General features: G+C 41.7%; 1 protein-coding gene across 3 annotated transcripts in view; it reads right to left on the reverse strand.

Moving 5' to 3' along the window:
* Positions 1-26,950, reverse strand: part of LOC149319338 (E3 ubiquitin-protein ligase HERC2) — a 130,982-nt gene that overhangs the window by 27,924 nt on the left and 76,108 nt on the right. For all 3 annotated transcript variants that reach the window (XM_089511505.1, XM_089511504.1, XM_089511503.1), the window contains exons 53-73: positions 26,267-26,457; positions 25,922-26,027; positions 25,695-25,786; positions 25,064-25,239; positions 23,392-23,503; positions 15,115-15,196; positions 14,837-14,980; positions 13,940-14,030; positions 13,345-13,522; positions 12,970-13,051; positions 12,705-12,876; positions 10,889-11,033; positions 9,585-9,810; positions 8,430-8,601; positions 5,774-5,960; positions 3,997-4,137; positions 3,351-3,542; positions 2,557-2,710; positions 1,535-1,642; positions 726-857; positions 55-213 (exon numbers count right to left, since the gene is read on the reverse strand). In XM_089511505.1, coding sequence (XP_089367631.1) covers positions 55-213; positions 726-857; positions 1,535-1,642; positions 2,557-2,710; positions 3,351-3,542; positions 3,997-4,137; positions 5,774-5,960; positions 8,430-8,601; positions 9,585-9,810; positions 10,889-11,033; positions 12,705-12,876; positions 12,970-13,051; positions 13,345-13,522; positions 13,940-14,030; positions 14,837-14,980; positions 15,115-15,196; positions 23,392-23,503; positions 25,064-25,239; positions 25,695-25,786; positions 25,922-26,027; positions 26,267-26,457 — 3,042 coding nt within the window. The remainder of the gene's footprint in view (positions 1-54; positions 214-725; positions 858-1,534; positions 1,643-2,556; positions 2,711-3,350; positions 3,543-3,996; positions 4,138-5,773; positions 5,961-8,429; positions 8,602-9,584; positions 9,811-10,888; positions 11,034-12,704; positions 12,877-12,969; positions 13,052-13,344; positions 13,523-13,939; positions 14,031-14,836; positions 14,981-15,114; positions 15,197-23,391; positions 23,504-25,063; positions 25,240-25,694; positions 25,787-25,921; positions 26,028-26,266; positions 26,458-26,950) is intronic.

Raw genomic sequence — 26,950 nt, forward strand, 5'->3', positions numbered from 1 at the left:
TTAAAAATCTATTTTAAATATGTAAATCAGAAGCTTCCCCAAAATTGCACCTACCTAAAGCACTCAGCTGAGCACATGCTGCTAGTGAGGCTGCTAAGCGAGGAACAATGCTCCTATTAGATGCAAAATTCAAACGGAAATCCAGTAAACATGTTACTAAATCCATTGAGGGGCAAGAAAGTATGCAGCGATCAGACAGAAGGTCTTTTGGACCTGCAGCCAGAAAAAATAATAACATTACTTGTATCGATCAAAGTTTGCATTCACATTTTTTTTAAAGTACCATTTTAACTGCAATCTGACCTGGGCTACTGGGAAGAAAAATTTAAATATACACTACAAGTATAGCAACAGCAACTTAACAATCTACAGTTCAAACATGAGCTAGGTGCACATGACCACTGCTATTCCTGTAATGACTACAATTATCACATGATAACTAGGTTATCAAAAGGTTTTACTCTACATTGGTTCTTAAAGCAACAACCTCTTTAAACACAGGCACTTGGCTGTCATCAGTAGAAGAAAAGTTCATATTGATTGAACTTACCATCATGTGAGTTAAATGTTTACCACATGTTCTCTAGTGCAGATGTAGTCAATCTTTCCTCTCCCTCCTGTTTAAGCTGTTTATTAATCTACTAGTATAATATTTCCTGATAACTGGGAAACATGTACACCAAAGTGATTCACTATTCTGCCCCACAGCCATATATAACATTCACCTGCTGCTGGCATGATGGGATAAACTGTGAAGCGCCAGCCCCATCCATTTACAGAACCATCACTGATAAATTTCCATTTTAATTCATCTCCTGGAATGCGCAGTTCACTAGACCAGTCAGACCATTCTCGACCTATAAAGTAGGGGTGAAAAAGGCTATTTAGATTATAAACTCTGAGGGTAGGGATCTGCTCTTTTTGTCATGTTGCCATACAGAACAATAAATTTTAACTTCACCAAGAAAAGCCACATACTATTCCCACAACTTTATTCGACTATTGCAAACTAGATGCATCACAAATCTACTTCCAGAGAACAAATCACAATCAACATTCAAGAATTTACTGGATCACGTACTCCTGCCTTCTGCATTGCCATGAAGGGAAACAACCCACGTGACATGGATTGTTCTTCTGTACTACCCAGAGAATATGTTTTGCAAATCAAAACTAGATCAGGAAGAGGCAAATTAAAAATTGTAACCAGCATAAGATCAAAGGGCTGAAGTGGGTTATAGTTCAAAAGAATACATAACAACAATAGTGTGTGCCAGAAGGCTTTACATAGGATTATGGATTCAGTATGTGAAAACTGTTTACTTCTATCACACACAGTCTACCCAATGTTTTGTGGGTTAAAGATTATCTGTTTTTATTATATTTATTTATTTATTTATTTAGATTATTTCTCCCTGCCATAAATAAACCTGCAAACTGACTTGCAACACAATAAACATTTGCTGATAACCCATGAAAACAATGGCAAAATAGTGGACCCAAAATGAAACAATCTGAAATTCTTTATCATTACCTGATCTCACAGAAACTATCCGGTTGACTCCATCCATGACAGTGAGCGGATCATGGCGTCGCTCTGTAGAACACTGGCGATCAAACTCTACTCTAAGTCCTTCAGCACCTGAAGATTAAAGCCAGAGAAATACAATCAGAAATCTATAGCAAGAACAATAGACCACATACAAGCCATCTTTCTGTATAGTTTTTCAAATCTTTTGTGTTGTATATTTAGCAAGATTCCCTGATTTTATATTGTAAGATGTCTGGATCCTGCTTTAGAAGAAAAGCAGTACATAAATAAATAAACAAACTTTAATGAAAGGTTCATTTAAAACTTTGTATGATGATTACCCAAAGTACAGGTCAACATAATAAAGAGGATTGTGCATACATTTAACAACTATTAAGTCCAGACTTCAACTTTAGCCTTTAAAGGCTCTTAGCCATCAAAAATATGGAACTTTGTCTTAAAGCAAGAAAGTCAAAATGATCTTAATAGACAACATAGACATAGCTCCCCTGAATTAATCTAAAATTAATTCCATTAAGTAATGATAGTCAACACAGGAATCATCATGCTGCAGAAACACTGTGAATGAGAAAATATTGTACTTTTTCTAACCTAATAATCACTGCCCAAGGAAGTCCACACAATCCTTATGGGAGCTTAATGACAGCTGACATGCCATTTTTGTTTATATTTATCCAAAATACTGAAGAGTTTCAGGATGTAACAGTACATTTTTTTCATTTAAAAAAGAAAAATGAAGCTTCTACAAACATTTGAAATGAATGAACAGGTATTGTTTTAACCTATCAATGGGCCCGAACAGACAAGCCAAAATAAAACTGCTTTGGGTCATTTTAGAGCTATACTGTTTAAATGATGTATGCGTCCTAAGAGGCTGGAAGAGGCAGCTTCTGGCCTCTTAAGATGTGCGTATCATTTAAACAGCATACCTCCAAAGTGAACCAAAGCAGCTTTATTTTGGCCTGTCTGTACGGGCCCCATGAGAACTTTCTGAGATTTCATACCTGGTATTTTAACTGTGCCACTTGTGGAAGTATCATCTGTATAGGGATGACTACTTTCCACCACCACAGGTTGTGAAGACAAACGACCGCTTTGTGAATCAGTTGCCACATCTTCTAATTCTGTAACACAGAGCTCCAACAACATATCAGCAACCTGAAAATACAAATCTCTGATGATTCACTCTTTGAAAACAAAGCCACTTTATCCTTCAGTCAATGCTCTAACTATAGTATTCCATAAAACCTGTTGAGGTCACAGGTTAGCTGAAAGCATATAGTGACAGGGGGATAAGTTCCATCCCATCCCCAGAAGTGTTGGTTTCTCTGCAGACATTACTGCATTTAGCATAAGGTTTTGAAAAGGGCATCAAAGTGTATTTGGCTGCATTGGGAGTGTTTTCACATTTGGGACACTTGCCTTACCAGAATAGACCAAAGAAAAAGAAAAATTAAATTGTTTGAAGCTTGTCTCAAAGAAACACAAGAGACATGAACCCAATTTTCCAATCAGTTTTTTACAAACTTGTACAATAACATATACATGCCCATGCACATACACACATTTTCCTTACAAAATTTCAACTTTTCCCGGTCAGCCTTTCAGCTGGAAACATCTTGATAAAACTTGTTTACATATTACAGTTTCATTTTGAAAATATCTTTAAGAATGTCACTCCATGGACACATCTTTTGCAGTGCTTTTAACTTTTCAGCAACAATTTCATTATTAGGAATTCCCATCACGGAAGTTAAAGAGTAACAATGGAGTAAAAACTGAGGTTAGTTTAACCCACCTGAGGGTAAGCAGTACCCATGCCAGACAGCACAGCTGAAAGAACATCTTTTCCCTTCTCTCCAGCACGACTGGACACAGCCAGCTTCAGCAGATCAACCATGACTCTGGTGTCATCTGGAACCAGGAGACCAGTAAATTCATCCAAGTATTGTGGTTCAGGACCAGAGACCTTACTTTGGCTTTCCACATCCTTCAAAATAAAATGGAAGATAAGACAAATGAAGAACATATGTGAAAACTTTTACTATAACTAGTAGAGATGAGGGTTGTTGTTTTTTTTAAAAAAAAGGACAATTAACAAATTAGAATGGGGCTAAATTCTGTTGATAATCCTAACTACAATAAACAAATTGAAACTGTGGAAATTATGTAAGTGTAGACTTGCAAAGTTAACACTGATTTTATCCACTTGTACTAGTTAGAACTAACAACCAGATTTAGCCCAATAGCCCAATATATACAGTTTCAGATTCTACTGCCTGTTAACTCTATACTTTAGCATAGACTTAAATATTTTATTTTTAGCCATAACAGATTGACAATAGCTGACTGCCCTACAACCCAAATCTCTCAAACACCATCAACATTTAGTTTCTTTTGAACACATATTGTAAATATACATAAGAAAAAAATAGAAACAGCACCTCTTTGGTTTTGGTCATCGTCTCTGCTATTATACTAGCTGCTCCAGGGTCATCTGTGACAGGAATGAAAGGACGAGATGAGGCTGCAGTGGCAGAGGGAGTCACAGCAGAAGGAGTTACAGCATCTTCTGAAGAAGCCACCTAATCAAACAAAACAATATGACAGTAACAGATAGAGGCTGTTAAATCAGATACAGTGGAATTTTGCACAGCTAAGAGGCAAGCCACAGATGTATGTCTGTCTTGCCAAATTGTTCAGTGATTTTTTAAAAAATCTTAATCCTCCTACTGTAAGAAAATTCTCAAGTATTTATTCATTCACTCATTTTTATATTTATTTATATCCTGCCTTTCTCCTAGAATTGGCACTCCAAAGAGTTTCCCATTCAAAAACAACAATATACTGTAACTAAAAACATACAAAAAGTGAACATTAACAGGGAATTAAACTACAGCTGACCTTGTTTGCAGTTTCAATTATGTGTATTTTTCTGGGGGGGGGGGGGGGAGAGAAAAGGGAAAGTGAGAGAGAAAGTAGTTTTTTTCCTTGGCAGCATATTTTCTGCTACATTTTCTGCTCCATATGCACTCTGCCATGGGAGAAAGAGGCAAGGAGGTGGGTAAATCCCAGGGACTGTGGCACTGGCAACACCTGGCAGAAGGGGGAGGTAAGGAGCTCCACCCTCCACCAATTGCCCTGGCCACCTTCCTACACTCCTTTCCCCTGCTGTACCCACACCTTCATGTGCACCCCTGCTATGAGAGGAAGAGGCAGGGAGGGTAAGCAAGCAAGCCCCCAGAGGACTGTGGTGGTGGAGGCAGCAGTTGGCATCAGCTGGCAGAGGAAGGAAAGTAGGGGCTATGCTTCCTGACGCCCTCCCAGTCTCCTTCCCTCCATTGCTCCCAGCACCTCCACATGTTATCTGGCCATGAAAGAAAGAGAAAAAGAAGACAAGTGGGCAAAGACCAGGTAGGGTAAGTGAGGCCCCATGCCTGGGGAACACAATAATGGTGCCTTGTCTTCCCTTGCCACCCCAAGAAGACCCCTCCAAGAAAGAGTGACTCTGCTGATATTCACTGTTTTTCCACTTTTGCAGGGGTTCTGCGAGATTAACCCCAACAAATGTGGAGGGCTCATTAGGTTTACAGTATTAAAACCATTTAAATCTACATTTAGAAAGATAAAAAGCAGTTAAAATCAATTCAGTTTAAGACAATACAGATCAAAACAAAGCCACACCCTCAAGCCATTTACAGCTTTCTGTTTCTCCAGCTGTTGGAGTAAGAAGGGTTTTGCTTACTGATGCAAGGAGGAGACCATTCTGCGCTGGAAAGAGAATTCAAAAATCTAGCGGCAGCCACCAAGAAGGCCCAACTTGTGTTCCCACCACCCAAGCTTTTGTTAGTTATAGGACTGAGAGGCGATTTCAAGGCCCAAGCAGGCTCATAGAGGGGAATACAGTCAGCCATATTAAAATGATATTCTAAAACATGAGAAACTTTAAAATGTCTGTCTTGTTGCATAGCTCTGAGGCTTAAAAAGGTTTGGCATCTTATTTTATTATAGGTGTTGTAACTGCCTCACACAATTATTTCCAAAGCTCATAAACTAGACTAAGAACACATCTACACATAATATTTTTATACTGAAATGCTACATCTATGAAATGCAGACAAATTACATAGTTCTACTAAATATTATGTGGGAAGAAATCAATTATTCTGCCCACCTTCTACAGGAATGATGTTCATGTTTTCATCTGAGAAAAATATTTACCTCTGTTCTCCTGTCTTGCCAAGGGGTTGGGCTTAATCGCTCTTCTACATCTATCACTAGCATATTTTCTTCTCCACTGGAAGTACTGCTTGTGGAAGAAAGGTCTGGAGGTGGTGCAGGAGATGAAGACAAACATTCTACTGGTGCAATCATACTTGCAGGCATCAATGCTCCAACCACAGCATCCCTAAACCAAAATGAAAATTTTCATCATATTTTCTGCTACATTAGCTGCTGCCTCTTTTATAAAAAATTAATCAGAATCATCACTATTCATTCAGTGCTAGCCCTAAATAAGGACCATCTAATCTAAGCATTCTCAGTAGATGAAAATACAACGGAATATAGCTTATCATCCCTTTAAAAACATGATAGGAAGAAATAGGCACCACAAAGTCTGTAAAGGCAAAGACAACAGCTTCAAACATACAGGCATGTTACCCTGTAAGATACATTATTAACATCTTTGCTTGAATTATTTATTTACCTATATCTTGCCTTTCTCCCAAAATGGGTTTTAAAGCAGCAAAGTGGTTTCCTTTAGCTAAGAGGAACTGCCCATGCTTAAGTATGTCTTTAAAAGAGCATATCTAAAACTTGACCTATTAATAAGCTGACATAACATCAGATAGAAAACGTATATTAGTGAAATCACCCACAGTTTCTAAGGGTTTAGTACAGGGGTAGGCAACCTTTTTGAGCCGGGGGCCGGGCTGCTGTCCCTCAGACAACTGGGGGCCGAAGCCTGGGGGTGGAGCTTCCACCCTCTGGGGCGGAGCCACATGCCAGGGCAGAGCTTCCACTATCCGGGGGTGGAGCCACATGTCAGGGGCAGAATTTCCACCCTACAGGGGCGGAACCGCATAATAATAACAATATTTGCAAGAAGCTACTAGGCAAGGCCACAAAACAGCAAAAAATGCATGCCACTGTCTCAACCCAGAAAAGAGCAAGCAAGTCCATGTGGGGGGATTTTGCAAAGAGAATACCAAAGGATAACAACAATAATAATAGCAATATTTGCAAGAATGGAAGCGACTAGGCAAGGCCACAAAACAGCAAAAAACACATGCCACTGTCTCAAACCACTTTCTTTCTCTCCCTTCCTCCCTCCCTCTCACTCCCACCCTCTCTCTCTCTCTCTCTTCTCCCCTCCCTCCCTCTCTCTCCTCTCCCTCCCACCCTCTCTTTCTCTCTCTCCTCCTCCCCTCCCTCTCTCTCTCACTGCCTCCTCCCCCTCCCCCCCACCCCTCCATTTATAGGAGGGAGGAGGGAGGGTGGAGTCAGGAGGGAGGTGGGCGGCGCCCATTGGAAGGCCCGGTGCGGCTCCTGGAGCCCCGTTTCAGGGCACCGGCTGCCGCAGCGGGCCTCCCAAAGGCCCGGTGCGGCTCCTGGAGCCCTGTTTCATGGCTCCGGAGGCCGCAGCGGGCCTCCTAATGGGCGCCGCCATTTTGCCCTTCAAAATGGCGGTGAAGTCTCGCGCGACCAACTTCACCACCATTTTGAAGGACAAAATGGCGGCCGGAGCGGCCAAAATTGGCAGCGATTTCGGCGGCAGGAGGGACCGGGGGCCGTCAGAAAGGCGTCCGCGGGCCGCATCCGGCCCACAGGCCGGAGGTTGCCGACCCCTGGTTTAGTAGGTTTGCAGATGGAACTGTCTCTCATGTACATGTGTATCCACACATACACACAGAGTACCATATATACTCATCTATAAATCTAAAAATTTATGCCCAAATATTGACCCCAAAATCCCAGGTCAATTTATTTATGAGTCACTATGATAATGTGATAGCAGCTCTTTCAGATTTCCCCATGTGGTGCAGAGAAGAGTTTATTTCTCTCTGGAGTCAAGCAGAAAGAGTCCTGGGTGATTTATTGATATTGTTATTTGTTTAAGAGCCCCTCTCCCACCCGCGGGTCTGGCTGAAATGAAAGCTGAAACAATGAAGCAAAAAGCCTCAGTGAGAGTCTCTCTTGCCAAACACACATACAGTCCGTCCTCGCCTTACACGGGGGATCCGTTCCGGATCCTTCCGCGTAAGGCGAATTTTGCCTATGCTCGAGCCCCATTGGAAACAATGGGGCTCGTGCGCGGCGGCGCGGGCGCACGTGGGGCGTAACGGGCGTGTGCGCCCATTCAATTGAATAGGACGCGCTGCCTCTTCCGCCCCACGCATGCCCCGCGGCTTGAACGCATATGCTCAAGGCCGCGTATGGCGCGGGCACGCTGTATACACACACTGAAGGAGCCTCCAAGTTTTACCCTTGACCTATCCACAGGTCATGGCAAAATCCATAATTCTGGTCCCAAAACCTGACCTCGACTTATACATGAGATCAATTTATAGTTGAGTATATACGGTATATCAACTCAAAGTCAACCAATAGACTTCCTTGTCAATTCCAGTTTAATTAGTTGTACTGCTTATTAGTACACAAATTTTCTTCAGAAACTATCAAGAATCAGAAAATCTAGAACTCTGAAAGGTTTTGGGGGGAAGGAATACAGTTCCCAGAACCCTATCTGATTGTGGAAGTTGTTGTTCAAACATATATTTTCCAGGGTCTCAGAAATGCTGGAGCTAATACCAAAGGCCAACTTGGACACTAAAAGAAAATTTCTTCCACTATCTGTCTTTAGGCACATGCTCACCTAGCATACATGATTTGCAAAGCTGTCAATATATGAGATAAAGCCTGCTGTTTGGCAAGGTTGCCATCTAGTGACAAAAGGATCTTGGCAAGAGAAGGTCGGTTAGGTTTGGAGCTGTTTGTACCATTGATTTTGTTACTAGCAGCAGAAGAATCTGCATCTGATGGGACACCTGCAAGAGATAAGAAATATCCAGGAGTTTATAATTCGATGTCTCAGACAATGAAGAGCAGGTAAACTCAAAGATAACAAATTCACAAGTTAATTTGGCTCATAAAATTTGTACACGTGAATACACAGCTGTAGAACTAAGAACTTGCATAAAAATATTTGTTTGTTCTTTCTTCACTCATAGTATTTCTCATCAATGGCCTTACAGCATGACTGGTCACTCATACCCTTCAGTTTTGCTACAATAAATTATTTTATAGCAACTGACATAAAAGGTAGCAAACACTTACATGATTAATTATTCTATCTAGTGTTCATTTTTGTTATTCAGTTATCAAATTTCAGATCAAAGAATTATAAATTGCTTGAGATTAAATCTAAACAAGAAATCTTAGCATCCAAAACATCATTTAACCAAGTCTAAAGTTTAACAATATATTATTCCTCTTCCCTTTCTTATATTTCTAGCTATTGAGCTAGAATCTGTTAACAGAAGCCATACTTAAACAAAGCAAAGACCCAAGAGCCAGTTACAGGGCGCCCGCGTCATACGCCCTAACCTGAGGAGAGCCGTGCAGGAGCACGAGGGGCAGCGCGTCCCATTGGAATGAATGGGGCACACGCCCATGGCGCGCCCACGCTGCCACGCCACATGCACAAGCCCCATTCAAGTGAATGGGGCTCGAGCATACGCGCTATTTGGCTTATGCAGGGGGGGGTCCGGAACGGATCTCCCGCGTAAGCCAAGGGTGTACTGTACTTAAATTGCCACAGTGACTACCACACAATGAACATCACAGTCCAAGATGTTCCCCTCTCCTTGTGCTACAGGTCAGATGGGGACACGCTGAGGTAATGAGTCATTAAACCACTAGTTGACTCTTTTTAGAGCACAAGTTTGGTTTTTTCCGAACACAATACATTTCTCTCTCCCACTATTTCTTCCACCTATATTGTTAAAAAAAAATGCTAGCCGTATATTACCTAAATAGGATGCACCTAAAGGGTCTCTCGCTGTTTGAAAGAGAACTGGTTCATGCACAGAAGGTGTAGCTACATCCATTGTTGTCCAAGCCACACTGTGGGAAGATCCACATGCTACACGAGTAATTTTCTGGCCTTCTAAACCCTGAACCAGAGTGGGTTTTCTGTTGACTGTAGTAGTTCCATTGCCTTGCTGTCCATGATCATTATCACCCCAAGCATACACCTGTCAATAAAGCAGATAATTCTCTGCATCACTTTTTCCAGTAAGCTTTTCATATATTTGTTATTGTGTTCCTTCAAATCATTTCCAACTTAAAGCAACCCTAAGGTGAACCTACAATGGAGTTTTCTCAGCAAAATTCATCCAGAGAGGATTTGCCTTCCTCTGAGGCTAAGAGAGTGGGGCAAGGATTTGAACCTTGTTCTTCAAAGAGTTGTACTCCAATGCTCAAACCACAAAACCATGCTGGCTCTCTTTTAAGATGGAAGCATACACAGCGCACTCAAAATAATTTAGTTTCTCCATAATTTTCGGTCTGTATGAAATTGAAGTGAACTACTTGCATAATATTTCTAAAAAGGCTTTGATTTATTACCATTCTAAAACACTTTTTTAAAAATGCCATTAAAAAGTCTTATTGACTACTAGCCTCTACAGAATCTAAATTCTCATGAAAAATGTATGAATAATACAACCACAACACACCCCAGGAAGAGAGAGGGTTAAGCCTGTTTCTGGAATGCCCCTCCAATATGAAGCTCCTTCATTGCTTTTAAAAATAACTTATAGAGAATCAGACTAGTGTAGTGGTTTGAGCACTGGAATCTCGAATCCCCACTCACCCATGCAAAACCACTAGGTGACCTTGGGCAAGTCACAGTGTCTCGGCCTCACAAGAGGGCAAAGGCAAGTCCCCTCTGAACAAATCTTGCCAAGAAAACCCTGTTATAAGTTCACCTTAAGAGTTGTCATAAGTTAGAAAAGACCTGAAGGCACACAACAATAAGTCTACTATTTTAAATGTACTTTATCTATGAACAAAATAAAACTACAACACAATTAGAAAAAGGCCATACTGCCTGATAAGAAAGAAAAGGAAGAATAGTTAATATTGGCAGTGATTTTTTACAAGTTTCATGAAATTATTTCATTATTGTACTCACTGTTTCAGCATTTATTCATTTATTGCCAGGAGCTCAAACTTTAGTTTTAAACAAGCTGCGTGAAGAAAATCATATTAACTCAGTAGGACTTACGACCACATAATGGTCTTCAGAGTGGACTGACAATTTTTCCTTACCTGCCCTGTGTCGGTAACTGCTAGGCAATGGAGTGCACCTACTGCCACATGAACTATCTTCTTCCCTCTCAGCCCTTCTACTACTTGCGGCTTTCTTACGTGAACATCTGTACCATGTCCTAGCCTGAAGTAGTCTCCTTTGCCCCTGAGGATAAAACAGCAAGTCAGAATTCCTACATGGGTCTAAGCATCTGAAACCAACAGCTAGAGAAATATTTTCCCCTGCACAAGAGGAAAAAAGTCAATGATTGTTTTTTCTATATTCTCCACACCAGTTTTCCTTCCCCTCAATATCCACAGAGGCAAAACTTGAAACAGAATGTCTGAAAGAAGCCCAGTTTGGTCCAGGAGCCCTTATTCTTAGCTCAGACATTTTAATAATAAAAAGTGCATCTAGATTTACTTTTTTTTCTCAAGCAGGTCCAACAAATCAACATTTTCCAATTACTATGAGGACTTTTCTAATATAAACCTTATTCCCCCCAATATATCAAAGCAAAGGCTTAGAATGTAAGAAGAACCATGTTCTAACATATTAAAGGTCTACCTCCTCCAACATTTTGATTGCAAAATGGCCAACCAGATGCCTTCTGAGACACCTACAAGCAGAACACACTGGCAGCAGAACCCTCCTGCCCAAATCTGTCAACAACTGGGAATTGCTTCTTGTTGCTCCTTAACACTAGAGATAACATGTTACCCAGGGGTAGGCAACCTTTTTGAGCCGGGGGCCGGATGGCTGTCCTTCAGACAACGGGAAAGAAGGAGGAGAGCGCCTGCGATCGCCGCGATTGCCGCGATCGCAGGCTGCCCCCGCGCCCTTTCCCAGCCTCTGTGGAGGCTTGGGCCTTCACAGAGGCCGGGAAAGAGGGAGGAGAGCGCCCGCGATCGCCGCGATCGCCATGATCGCAGGCTGCCCCAGCGCCCTTTCCTGGCCTCTGTGGAGGCTTGGGCCTTCACAGAGGCCAGGAAAGATGGAGGAGAGCGCCCGCTCCCGCGACGATCGCGGGCGGCCCCCGCGCCCTTTCCCGGCCTCTGTGGAGGCTTGGGCCTTCACAGAGGCCGGGAAAGAGGGAGGAGAGCGTCCGCGATCGCCGCAATCACGGGCGGCCCCCGCGCCCTTTCCCGGCCTCTGTGGAGGCTTGGGCCTTCACAGAGGCCGGGAAACAGGGAGGAGAGCGCCCACGATTGCCGAGAGCGCCACGATCGCGGGCGGCCCCTGTGCCCTTTCCCGGCCTCTGTGGAGGCTTGGGCCTTCACAGAGGCTGGAAGGAGGGGGGAGGCCGCCTTTCGCTGGCAGCAATCGGCGGCATGACTGGGCCGGGGCCGGTCCCTAGGCCTCGGCGGGCCGCAGGTTGCCGACCCCTGATGTTACCATTATGATTAACAGCCACTGATAGCAGCCATCAATAGCCTTATCTTTTATCAATTAGTCTAATCCCCTTTTAAAGTTGTCCAAACTGATGGCCAGCACATCTTCTTTTGACAGCAGATTTGATCATTCATTTATGAGATTTGGGACAAAGTAATTTCAAAGTGGGACAAAAAATTGTTCAGTTATAATACTGTTATTATTAATATATTCTACTTCAGAATTTTTGGAAAGGGGACTTGCAAATCAAAAAAGCTAGTGACATTTAATGCCTTGACCATATTCTCTAATTTTGCATTAAAAATACCCACCGATCAGCTGTTCTCATTCCTCACCTTTGTTGGTTGCAATTATAATCTATACAATTTATCTTACTTCTGTTCTAGTCTTCCTATCAATTTGTCTAATTCTAACAAAGCTCACAATTTGTTAAATATGACATACCATGTCCACACCACACCAGATTTTGTAAGAGCCAAAGAGAACTGAGCTCCACACTCGATCTGGCAGACTCCCTGGCCATTCAGTCTTTCAATGTTCTGAGGAATGTTGCATCCTTCACTTCCTCCTCGACCCAGTTTTCCAAAATCTCCATCTCCCCAGGAAAATACTAGTCCTAATATATTAAAAAAAGCCACCATTAAAGATTTAAACTACAATGCAATGCAATGCATTAAGTTGCACTAATGAAGAGATCTTTTTTTTTTACCTTCATCTGTCAGTGCCAACGTCTGAGCATCTCTACTTCCACAGGCAACCTGAATCACTCTATGCCCAAGAAGCACCTTAACCTACAACACAGAATGCAAATTGCCTGAAGTGCATCCATTTGAAATCATATATAAATTGCCCATTTTAGAGACACACTTAATCCTTGACCAGTTTTGGCCAGAAACTGAATTTTACAGTATAGTGTTTTTCCTACATCAAGTAAAAAGAGAGAGAAAGAAATGATGATGTCACACACAGAGACAAAGACAGACAGACACACCCCACTATATACTGAATGAAAGCACTTCAGCTGTTTTGTCATATTTCAGCATGTGCGTAACCTAATATGACTTCCACTAGGAAAACATCATACCATCTTTGGTTTAAGTTGTGTAGTATTGTCTCCATGCCCGAGTCGACCATATTCGCCAAGTCCCCATGTATATAATTCACCACTAGATGTGATGGCAGCACTGTGAGAACTACCACAGGCAATGTCACGGATACGTTTTGTTTTCAGTGCTTCTATCAGCCTTGGTTTATCACAGTTCCTGTAAAAAGAACACAACAGAAAACATTTATGAAGTATTTCTGTTTACTCACTTTATTGTAAGGTACTTTACATTAAGAATTTTGTAAGCTATCAATTGTACAGATTTTGCTTTCTTTTAATCAGAGGATGGTTTTAGAAGTTGTGAAATGCCTGAAAGGGAAAAAAAACAGAAGCTAGATTTACAATGCATTACAATAAAAAAACTGTCTCTAAAGTACCCAAAATAAATAGTGATAGCCACTATTAATTCTCTATCAAGCCAAGTATTTAGGTTCAACTGTCTACTTCTTGCTTTCTGATGTGACAATCCCTTCACCCAATAAATATAGCTAGCTAACTAGATAGTATATATATATATATGGGGGAGGGGAGGGATTCAACAAGTCCAGCAAAGCAATAAAAATAAAATCCTTACATTCTACTGAAATGTCCAAGTTTTCCATCATCTCCTTCACCCCAAGAGAATACCTTCCCATCAACAGTTAAAGCCATAGCATGACGGCCACCTGGAACAAATAAGAAAATGAGGAAGAAGGCAAGTTAACACCAAAGGCAATTTTGTTTAGACAGGCCTTTTGAGATCTGGCAGGCTTGGTTTTATTGGAGGGTGAGAGGGTTGGTCTTGGATTATTAAATTTAACTTTGTATGTTTTAAATTTTATATTTGTAATTTTTATATTTTTATCATTTTAATTGTAAAATTTTAATTGTTGTGTTTTATATATGTTAGCTGCCTTGGGTCCCACTTTGGAAGAAAGGTGGGATAAAAAATAAAATAAATAAAAATAAACAAAGAGGGAAAGAACAATACTGAACAATAGTAAGAAACTTCAACAAATAGCTGCATTACTAGCTGTAAGTCAACTTGAACCTGATTGAAAAACACACTGCACCTTTACTTTTCTTCAGCTGAGAACAGAATCTCGCCACCTGTTTCAAATTCAGTTGAACCCAATCCAAAACAGCAAAATTATATGTATGTTAGAAAAAATGGTACAGTCTCACCACACCAGAACATCTTATTTTCATTTTGTATGACACTCTATCAGCATAGAAGTCAATAACCAAATTAAAACTATGTTTAACACTAAGCTATTCTGTTCCAGAACAGATGTGGCATTCCACCTTCACATGCACATTTTTCTGTGCAGGAAAGAAAATGACAAACCTAAAACAGACACACACATAAAACTGACTTAGATGTTAAAAAGCTTAATGTACAGTGGATTACAAATGAGGAAATCATACAAAAATAGTCTATTGATATGTTATGCTTATTTACTCCAAAGAGAGACAAGAACAGAAGTAATACCTGAATGAACAGCAACTTTCTTGACTACATAATTACTGAGAGCCGTAATCTGCCGTGGAATAGGCACAGTTCCACTTGATAAACCTAATCCCAGTCTTCCATTAGTGGCCTCTCCACAGGCATAGACTTTACCTTCTACAGTCACTAAAAGACAGAAGATATGTAAGGTTCAATTTCTGAGAAATAAAAAGCAAAAGAAACTTTGCTTTTTAAAATATATACAGGGTTTTACACATTGCAAATATAAAACTTCATTGCACAATGAAGAGTTTCCTTACCTGCAAAAAGACTTTTAGACCCACCAGCTACCTGCACTACATTTAAGGCAGACAGGGTCTCAGAAAATGAAGGGACTTTTATCTGTAAATTGTAAACAACGTAAGAAACAGTTTTGAGATCAAAAAGTATAGTTTGCAGAAAGCCGTTACTTTAATTGATAGTACAGATGTATATTATAACATAAAACAAAATGGGGAATTTACCATGAAGGTCTGTTCTAGACAAGGAGAAAGAGCCATCAAGTTAACAGGTTGACTCCAGTTGCCACCCAGGTGAGGCAAGGGTTGCGTGTTATTTTAGAAAGGTATTTCCTATTGGACCCCTAGCTCCTCCTCAGTTCATTCCCAAGCCAAGAAAAAAATGGAAAGAGAGAAAAGAAAAGATCTCCATAATGGAAAAATGATGGGAAAATGGTCATGCCACCATAGGGTGGGGCTGGATGGCTCCATCTCCTTGGCTAAAATGGACCTTCATGGTAAGTTGTCCAATGTGCCAGTTTTCAGCCAGCGTGGAAGGAGCCATCAAGTAATAGGAATTACGACTTGCTGGAGTACCCATCTACCAAAAGATGCTCTACCAGGGGCAAATTTGGCCAGCTTATAATGTTTTGTAAAAGTGGAAGTGGTAATTCAAGTTGCAGCTCTGCAAATTTCCTGCAGAGGAGTATTACTTGAGAAGGCAGCCAAAGTGGCCACTGACCCGATAGTGTGTGCTGACTGTAGTTTTGAGGTCATAAGGTTTTGGGTCTATGACTTCCTTCACACCTGCTGTGTGAGGAGAGATCAATTTTCTCCTAGACCAGTGGCCCCCAAATTTTTTTGGCCTACTGCCCTCTTTCCTCTTGAGTGACAACCCTAGCACCCCCACCCCCCCAGCATGTATATCTTGATATTAGGTCTACGATTCTACTGGACATTGAAAACAACCAATGTTGGTCACTGCCAAGTCATCCTGGGAGCAGCAACCAAATAGCTGGCTGAGCAGTGGCTGAGAAGCCTCTTGCCTGTGCCACCCTTGTGGCAGTGGCATCACTAGGTGGTATGAGGAGTGCAGCTGCACTAGGTGATAACACAACCACACTAGCAATACCACTGTTGCTCTCTAAATGTCTGCCTTTTGGAAGGAACAGGCTGTAGCATTAATGTATCTTGTAAGACATTAGGAGCTCAGCAGAAGAAAAGGTGTGGCCAGATACTGGGGCAAACAAGGTTTCTCCTTCCTCTGCCCACTGAGGTTCAAACACCCTCTGGGAGAAGAGGAGGAGACTGGGCAGGACTTTTTGGGATCCTTTGTCCTCCTGGTATTGCCTGGCCCCATCCGTGAGAGAGGGAGAAGCCGGCAAGAGAAGCAGGTAGCAAGTGAGTGTGAGGAAGGCTGCTGTCTGCCATTGACACAAGAACCTTCAGCTTCGGGACCCAGGTGCAGGAGCAATCTAGGGATTCTTCATCCTCTTAACTCCCAAAGCAGAAGGCTGTTGTTAAAATGGGAAACAGCCTCCAGCTTCAAGAGTGAGGTTCAGGAGAAATCCAGCGATTCTTCCTCCTCCTAACTCCCAAAGCAGAAGGCTATTGTGTCAATTCTGCTTCCTGCTTTGGGAGCTAAAAGCTGCTGACTCCCACTGATACACCAATCTCCTGCTTTGGGAATTGAGAGGAGGAAGAATCCCTGGATTCCTCCTGCAACCCAATCCCATACCATAAAAAGACATTGGAAATATTTGACTTGTTTGCTCAAAATAGCTGGCTACTGCTCAGGATTGAAAATGGCCACTGCATTGTGTGTGAGGACATGGGTGTGATGTCTGAAGTGGCTGTTTAGGTTTTGCACCCAATTGGGCTGCATGCTTACGTTTTCCACTCCCCTGGGGCAATATTCCTTCAGGAAAAGAAGTAAGCTCAGCCTATTGAGGATAATAATAGAATCATAAGAGTTGGAAGGAACCACAAGGGCCATCCAGTTCAATCCCTTGCCAAGCAGGAACATGCAACCAATAGATGGTCATCCAGCCTTTAAAAACCTAAAGAAGAAGGGAACTTCACCACACTCTAAGGCAGCATGTTCCTCCACTGAACAGCTTCTATTGTCAGGAAGTTCTTCTTAAACTTTAGATGGAATCTCTTTTCCTGTAGTTTAAAGGGGCTAGAGAAATTAAGGCACCCTTCTTTATTTTCGTGGCCCCTTCTGGCTGCTCAAGTATGCAAGTAGCAGTAGCAATGTAATCAAGGTCTACAAATTGGGGCATTGAAGCAACATCAGCAGCCACAGGTTGGAGGAAGAGCTGATTTCAGCTTCCAAAAGATTTATAGTTTCCTGCTAATTCATCCTCCCAAATTGTAGTAGCAGCTCCAGAGAAGACAGTCACTGCAGCAGGGGTTGTAAGCAAGTGCACATCTTTACAGCTCCCATGGGAGTTGGTTAAGAGCAGCTGCATGTCCTGGGCAAGCCTAACATGTTTTAAAGAAGGACTCTTAGTTACCTAAGTGCCCTTGGTGTTTGTCTTTCCGCTTTACCCATTTCCCATCTCCACATAAAAAAACAGTGACGCAAAAAGAAGGAAAGATGAAATGAGGGTGAAGGACAAACGCAGAAATAATGGGACTTTTTGTTTTTGTTTTTGTTTTTGAGGCAAAGAGGACAGCAGGGAAATATAGCCAAGAGAAAGATATATGACCTTTCCTGGATGTGGCAAGGAGAAAAAACGGAGGAGGGGCTAGGAATCCAATAGTAAATATTTTTCTAAAATTACACATGATCCCTCGCCTCACCTAGGTGGTGAATAGAATTAACACATTACTGGGTTGCTCCTTCTCCACTGGCTGAGAATAAATGTGCTCTAAGCTTTTTGGTTACTGTCTTTCTTGAGAAGTAGATATTTTGACTAAAAAACTTCAGACTTTTAAAAGAATCTCAACAAACTTCTATACTTTGGTTTGTGTCAGCAAACATGCCACTCTCAGTCAAAAACTAAGAATTCATTTAGTAATTTCATCTGTGTGATTTATTGCCCTCTTTCATACATCTGATATATTTACTGAAATTATGGTACTTTTTAAAAAAATCATTTATCAGCTGAGAAATGAAAATGATAAAAAGAATATGATGAATATAGCCTCAAAAGAGAGTAACTAACCCCCCAATCACAAACTCACCATCTGGTTTTCTGATAAAATCCATAGTTCACTATATTGGTCAGGGGTTAAGCATCCATGTGGTGCCATAGATCAAATGGGGCAGCATGTCCAGCAGGACACAGGGTTCATACTTCTCTTTCAACAACCCCCAAGGGCATGGAGCAAACTGATTTTGAAACTTAATAAGATTTCAAAACCACTCAATCATATGACACAACAATGTGCTGTTAGATGAAAAATGTAAAGGCCTAAATCCAATTGCTAGTCCTATCCAGAGCTCTTCCAATGAAAAAAGCAAGACATAGCAAGTCAACACTTACATAAATCCCACTGAGTTGAGACGAGGAATCAGATTTAAGTCCAAGGATCCCACCAGATATGCCCAATACCTTTACTATACCTAAAGTACTTCAAAGTACTTCTTCTGTTTTTAGACATTTTCTTCTGATTATCATGTGGCTGCTTGCCTGAATATTCTTATTTAAAAATATAAACTGAGTGTCTCACTAGCACCTCCATTCATATTCATCTCCAAGTAAAAGAAAGGGCAATTTGCCAACCTGTATCTGTGGTTTTTCCAGTGGTCATCTCATACATTAGGGATTTGCACCTGTGCAGAGCCTCCATACAGAAAGTTCTAGAGCTGAGTAGCTTGGCAGGAAGCACCCCACCCCTTCCCACCCACCACCCATGCCTGAGCCTGCCAAACAACCTTCCCCTCAGGTTTATAAGTCCTCTGTAATAGAAGAGGGATCTGAAAGAGAGGAAGTAGAGCAGGTATATGTGAGGGCACAGATGACCACTCGAAGAACCACAGTTACAGGTATGCAACCTGTTCTCCTTTGTAGTGTATGTGCTTCACACATTAGGGTGACTAAGCAGCTTACCTCTGAATGCTGAGACAACTCACTGATGAATACATAACAAAACTGCTTGGCCAAAACTCACATCTGCCCTTGATCTGCTATCTAGTCTGTAATGATGGATGAAGGTCGAAGGTTAAGACCAAGTAACAGCTTTGCACAAATCAGGCAGTGACACATCTATGTGAGGGATCCTCCAGGCATATGTTATCAGAGAGGTGGTATCTTGCAAAAGCATCCATTCGTGTTGAAGAATCCATTCCTGGCTCAAGGAATTTGTCAGCACGTTGGCCGTTCTAGCCAGATGAACAGCTATTGGGTGAATCCTCCTCCTTACACACCACCTCCAGAGAGTCAGAAACAGTTCAAGGAATCTCAATGAGTAAGTACTCCCTCGCATGTCGATGTAACAAACCGCTGTGGTGAATTGAACAACTGTATGGTACAACCTGTGTTTGACAGCTCAGAACACCTTGATGACAGCAAGTAACTCCAGTGCATTTGTATGGATAGGTGCTTCTTGAGTCAACCAGAAACCCTGGGTCATCATGCCATTGCAATCAGCTCCCCAGCCCTTCAAGGAGGTATCTGTCATTACTATGCAAGACAGGTCTGGGGTTCTGAATGGCATTTGTGACAGAAGGTTGAGAGACCTCTTCCACCAAAGGAGGGTGCAGCAGGGCCCATGCCCCCGCCCCAAGTTTGGGGCATACCTTTCCTCCTGGCCTCCACATGTCCAGTCAAAGAAACTGCTGAGACACTGTTTGCTGCTTCAAACTAAACAATAGCTTTATTAAATCGAACCAGTGTCCTCCACCAATGCAAACTTCTTTCCCTTTGTGGGAACTCAAACTTTTCCCTCTTTCTTCATCCTAGTGTCTAATCCTCCAGTTCCACCAATAACTCAGCTCTGGTGTTTAAGGATGTCCCTAGAGATGCCCACAAGGTTTTCTCTGACGTTTCCCAATCAGCTTTTTCTCACGCTCTTGTCCTCCTGGACCCTAGCAACATCCCCAGACGTCCCACCAGACACTCTCTGTCACCCTCTCTCTCTGACTCCGAGGAGGAATTCATTCTTGCAAGGAGTCACTAGTTAGCCTTAGTAACTTGCCCAGGGATCCCTCAAACAGGGATCCCACTGTTGTTCTGGACCCAAACTTCCCCTTCGAGGTCTTCCCCTTCCCTGCTGTAGAGATGCTGGCCAGCCCTCTTTCCAAGAGCATGGTTCCTCCTTCCTTTCCCCATTCGCAGCCATCTTACTGGGCTCCTTTTTTCCAATCCACTCTCTTCCAACCACCTCACTCTCTCTCTTAAGTTCTCCTCCTCGTGGCCCATCTCCTGTAGATAGGTTGCTCCTGGGTCCTCCTTTCCCTCCTTCTGATCTTTCTCTAGTTCTTGAGTCCATATATTCTCTTCTCCCCTTTCTGATTCTACCCCTTGGGTTTCTCCTCCCCATCCAGATATATTAACTGTATTGGGACAGCCCGATGTCTTATCGGGTCATTGAGAGGGATAGCCAAACAGGTAGTGAAAGCATCACTTGAGCGGCTGTCACGGAGTGTGTCAACCTGTGATGAGCCAGTTCTATAAGATCCAGAAGTTTAGCTGTGCTAAGTAAGTGATGATCATGATCGCAGCCATAATTCCCAACAGCCTTTGAATGGCATGGGGGAGAATGGGAATGCCCAAGGAGCTTGTCTATCTGCAACCAAAAGGAGTGGGCTCATCCCAATGGTACAAAAGTGCAGCCCATACTCAAGTCCAGTATTGCCCAGATATAGTCCAGTAGTCTGGCTGGTTCCCAAGATGGACTTGGTAGTGTTCATGCTGAGGCCAAGCTCAGCAAAAATGCATAAAGTGAGGAGAATATCTTTGAAGAGTAGCATGTGGAAGGGCGATACCAGAAGACAATTGTCCAGGTAAGGATAGATCTGTATTCCTCCGGTCCATAGGTAGAAAAGCACCACAGCCATGCATTTATCTGAAGAACATGTGATGTTGAGAGTGTATTCCAGTGTAGAAATATGCATCCTCCAGGTCTATTGAGGTAAACCAATCCCCTTGATGTAGAAATGGTAGCACTGATTGGAGGGTTACCATCTTGAATTTGCAGGGCATGATGCAACTACTGGCCCTTCTCAGATCTAAAATAGGGTGCAAACCACTGTCCCATTTTGAAACCAAGAAGTACCCAGAGAAATAACAATCTTGTGCTCACCAACTCTGAATCCTTTCAATGGCATCTGTCTGAAGTAGTGATACAATTTTCTCTTTCAAGGTCTGTGAAGGAGAGGTGTGACAGAATACATCAATGGGTGAAGTACTTGAAAACTCTATAGTGTGGTCAATACACACAAAGAGGAGGACCCAGGAATCTGTGGTTATACTCCACCAGGTGCCATATTTGTGGAATAATCTTGAGGTCTGGGATGGTGATTGGCAAGAGGTGTGAAATGGGAAGATCAGCTTCAGTGTCATCCAAAATGAGCAGTCAAAAACAAGACCTAGAAGAGGAAGAGGACTTTTTTGAAGAAGATTGCTGGTACCGTTGTTTGAAGGGACACTCAGAACAGGAACTAGAGTGCTGCAAGAGGGTCACGGTGTAGAGGACGGTGACTTATATCTAGAGAATGAGGATGAGGAAGGTTGACAGCGCCAAGGTCTAAATGGGCATTGTGACTGCTTCTGGCCAGAAATGCCTATTTTCTTTTCAGTCAACCATGTTTTACATAGGTGGCCCAGTGATTTGTCAGTCTTTGAACTGAAGACGCTGTCACCTTCAACAGAATATCTTCCACTCTACAGTGCGTATCTTCAGACAAGTCAGTACAGTGGAGCCATGCATATAGTCGCAAAGCCAGTGCTCCGGGCATCACTTTAGAAGCGTAGTCTAATGTGTGTCTGGCCAAGTAGACTTATTGCATGGCAAATGATTTGGTCTCCTAGTAAAATGCCAGAGCTGCAGTCTTTTAGTCATCCAGAAGGCTTGGAATTAATCTTGTCCCACAGGAATTTTTGATAGGCTACATGCATGACTGTACGCTCCCTACCTTCACTGCAAATGAGGACAAGAAATAGAATCTACATCCAAAGATGTCTAGCCATCTCCCTTCTTCGTCAAATAAAGTTGCAGTCATGGGAGCAGTAGAGGATGGAACCAAAATCAATACTGAGTACGACTGAAAAGGTTCAGATGATGAGGTAGGACTCTCAGGATTGGTGCAGTGACAGCTATGGAAACAGTCGTCAAAGAGGAGCAGCATGTCCTAAGTCACCGGTGGATGTTTGGAGACGGTTGCAGTGACTACTACAGGTACAGTAAAGTTTGAAAAGAGAAGTAGAGGCCATAGATGTCAGAAAGACAACAGGAGACACTGGGAAAAGGGTGGGGAGAAGCATGGCCACACAAAGTAAACCAACTTTTTTTGTTCTTCTTAACAAATCGAGAGGGCAGAAAGACAAGAAATACAGGAAAATACCCAAAGAATTGAAGAAAGAAAATGGACACTACTCAGCAGAGAACAATCAAAGCAGAGTTGCCCTAATGGCAGATGAAATAAAACTGAGGGGAAGGTAGCTTGATGGGCTTGGGCATGCGCAGTGGATGAAGGGGGGGGGGTTGCTTTTTGCCTAGCTACTGCGTTCTAGAACTTTCCTGAATGGAGGCTCTGCAGAGGCACAAAATCCTAATAATGTGTGAGGCACAGAGACCACCAAGAAGTTTATTTCCTTACTATGAGGCAAGATTTGGGGATATACTGTAGCTAGTTGCTAGGAAAGGTGATACATCCTCTCTCGCTTTTTTTTTACTATTTTAGTTCAGGCAATGTAAATCATTCAGAAAGTTGTTCTGACTAGAAAGAAGTCACCATTTTAGGGCCGCCACAGCCTAAAGCACTGCACAAATAAGATGTCAATAAAACAATGTTTTACTGTATGTTACATTCTTGCAAACTATAAATGACAGAAGCCCATAAGCACACATCCATTTGTGTTCTAGTATTTCATGTTGCTTTTAGAATTTCCTCTTGCTTGGTCCTCAACCCTGCAGAGAACCAGGTTGTCAAATGTGGATGGCATCTTCCCTGCTGAAATGCAAATGTTTCTGCAGCCTAGAGGCTCAGACCAGATGTTCAGATCCACAAGAACAAGAAAGATCTACTGCTGTGTTCACTATCTTTGCATTTGCACAACCAATCCTACATCTCTATTCTCTGCTTAGTACAATGAAGACAAGGAGCACACCATTCAAATTAATTTTATACATTAAAAAGTCCAATACCTTTGAACCTTTTAATCCTCCCAGCTGGTCTTTATCGTTCAGGCCCCAAACAAAAACTTTGGTCCTTATTGTAGCCACTGATTCCAGGCCTGACGTCTTCTTTCTAACAAGACTAATTAGGAAAAGGTGTATGTTAGCTTGCAAATCTTTATACTGAGTCATGTTTTCAATATACCTACCTCATCTTTTCCTTCTGCAAATAATAGGCATGCTGGAACCAAATTAACAGTATGAAGGCAAAAAATTTAATTCACCATAATACAACCTTCAGTTGAGAGTCCGAAAGATCATCAAGAGGACTGCCTAATTGATAAGCATTCAGACAGTCTAGTTGTTCTTTTGTTTCATATAAACCATAGAAGGCAATAGACAAAATATGTAGAAAACGCAAGGCTACATGTAATAGATGTGCTTTTTGTGGGTTTTTCGGGCTATGTGGCCATGTTCTAACAGAGTTTCTGACGTTTCACCAGCATCTGTGGCTGGCATCTTCATTCTCTGAAGATGCCAGCCACAGATGCTGGCGAAACGTCAGAAAGAAACTCTGCTGGAACAGGGCCACATAGCCCCAAAACCCCACAAAAAACTATGGATGCCAGCCATGAAAGCCTTCGACTTTACAATAGATGTGCTCATTCTAAAAAGCAAGATCTCATTCCTGACACTGATTTGCCACCTTAAACATCTGTTGTTTTTTTAAGGAAAGACATTTAGGCCTCATGCTTTTGGAATAGTGCTTAAAACATGTTACAGGTTGAGTCTCCCCTATTTGGAATTCCAAAATCTGAAATATTTCAAAAACCATGCTTTCTGATGGTTCAATGAGCACAAATTTTGGGTCATGCACAAAACTATTACAAAATACTGTATAAAATTATCTTCAGACTATGTGTACAATATATATAGGAAACAAATGTGTCTATGCAAATAAAGGTACAGTCAGCCCTCCATATACACAGATTCTTTATTCACAGATTCAAGAATCCCTGGCCTGAAAATATTCAAAAAAGATACAAATTCTAAAATGCAAACCTTGACTTTGCCATTTTATATAAGGGACACCATTTTACTATCCATTGTAACTAATGGGATTTGAACATCCATGGATATTGGTATGAAGAAGAGCCCTCCCTCAAGTCTATCTGCCTTGGTCCAGGCCTCAGAGTGAGAGAAGAACTGCTGGACCTGATCCCCTCCCCCCACCCGGATTCCCAGTGATTGGGCAGCATATAAATAAATCCTACCATCATCATTATCATCCATGGAGGGTCTTGAAACCAAACCCCAATGGATAATAATAACCCACTGTATTCAAAAATGCAAGAAAAATCCTCTGGTCCCAAGCATTTCAGATAAGGGAGAATCAACCTGTGGCCGGAAAGCCTTTCTTCAACATTCCAAGCATCCTTGATGCATATCTTCCAGCCCATACTTTTTACCCACATATTTACCTTTCACTTTTAACTTCACTGCTTCAGCAAGCTGCAGAGCCTACTGAAATTAGACTATAACTTTTTTTTCAAAATGTACTCAACCTTTGCTTGATATGAAACATGTTCAATTTTGAATTCACAGTTCAACAGAATTGGATTTTTATAATACACAACAGCATGGTACAATTACTGACACAGACAATATTTTTAAAGTGTTTCTTATTTTAATATATCCATACCTCCCAGTGCTAACTTTATCATCATCATCTTCTTCATTATCAGAAGCAAGAAAAGGGACTGCAGCTAAGTCTTCATCCTCTGCCCGGATGCGCCCCAATATGCTGAGACCATGTATTTTGCAATCTATGCCAGAACTCCTGCATTGCTTTATGGCAACCTCAATATACCTGTGATACTAAAAAAAAAAAAAAATACTATTCTATGGACTGGTCCTTAATGCATTCAACCCCAACAATAAAAGGAACAAGCAAAGAGTCAAGGATCTGACTATTTTGTTAAATTGCTAAGGCACAGTTCTTTTGCTAACATAAAGAAAGCAAGGATGTGATCTAGAGTGGGAGACATAGCTATGATAGTCTTCCATCCAACCCCATCACCAGACCCACCTTTTCTCAATGGCAGCCCCCATGAACTTGGCCATTCCCTGGTCAGTGAAGAACAGGGAGGAGCCATAGCAAACAAGTGTCCAGCCATTCTCCTGTATCTAGACACACTACAGTAACAGGTACTCAAAATGGCATATTTTTTTTGTTTTCAAAAGCGACTCATCTTGAAAATATCTACTTAATAATTTTTCCACCAGTACAATACTTGTTTCAAAAGCCTTCTTTAGAAGCAGCAGGTACCTACTTCTGTGCAGTCACCAAGAAGAGGAACTGTAGTGTCTGTAGGATTAATATTGATTGTCTTCAGTTCTATGAGATTGTTTAAAGAACTTCCACCTGTTAAAAAAAATTATATCCAAATTTATATGGGAGAAGTTTTTCAGTATTATTGCATTATGTAAGCACACAAAACAAGTATTTGGTCAATAATGGACCTGGTTCTTCCTGAACCCAACACTGTTAATCTCATACCTGAAACCACAACTAAGGAGGGCATGTAGCTGCTGTCTGCTGGATCCACAATCATTTTCAGTCTGTGTACTAGGACATCAGGGAAAATCTCCAAACGTATCCAATGCTAGAAAATATTGATTGCATTCAGTTACCTAGAAACTTTGACATACTAGTATCCCAATTATATGCAATCATGATATTTCTTGAATTCTAGAACTACACATAATTAAAGGTAATTTAAAAAATTATACAACTTTTTAAAAAATCTACAATAACATTTATACTTTAAACGAGCAGGAATGATAAACAATGAGAATTGCACACAGAAGTGAAGAAATGTTGTCATCTTTAAAAAAAACTTGCCTTTCCTTGGGAACCAGAAGATTGCCAGCACTGTTCACCTCCATCAATCAAACGTGAAGCCTGATTTACAGAAGATGACACATTCAGATTTTTAACAATTCTTGACCAGTCATCCAGTAACATTCCTCGCTGACTACTGTGACGTCTCTTCAACTGCTTTCCAGAACGGCCACAAAATACTGGAGACTGACCTATTGTAAGAAGTTAGGGTTACAGGTCTGAGGACAACTATATTTTTACTCAGTACTTAGTATATTTAAAGATCAGTGCATTAGACCAGACTGAATTTGTAGGATTACAAATTCTGAGTTGTACACATCCTACAGTTCTGTCCAGGCAAAAGAATTCGGCACATCTGGAAAGATTGTTATAGACAGGGCAATAAAAATTATCATAATCTAGTTCGAAACAGCTTTAAATGCCCTGGCTCAGTGCTAGGGAATCATGGGAATTGTAGTTTATTGTGGCACCAGAACTCATGAGGTAGGGTGTTATCAGTACGCTGATGACACCCAGATATATTTCTCCATGTGTCGGTCTACAGCTTTGACTACAAATGGCATCTCTCCTCTCAATGAATATCTTAAAGCGGTAATGGATGAGGAAAAACAGACTAAATCTGAATCCAAACAAAACAGAGGTACTCACAGTAGGGGGTCCCTAATCCAGGTAGTATGATACAAC

This window comes from Sceloporus occidentalis, unplaced genomic scaffold (genome assembly GCF_023333645.1).
Source record: "Sceloporus occidentalis isolate IW3139 unplaced genomic scaffold, rSceOcc1.0.p SCAF_2, whole genome shotgun sequence".
Lineage (NCBI taxonomy): Eukaryota > Metazoa > Chordata > Lepidosauria > Squamata > Phrynosomatidae > Sceloporus > Sceloporus occidentalis.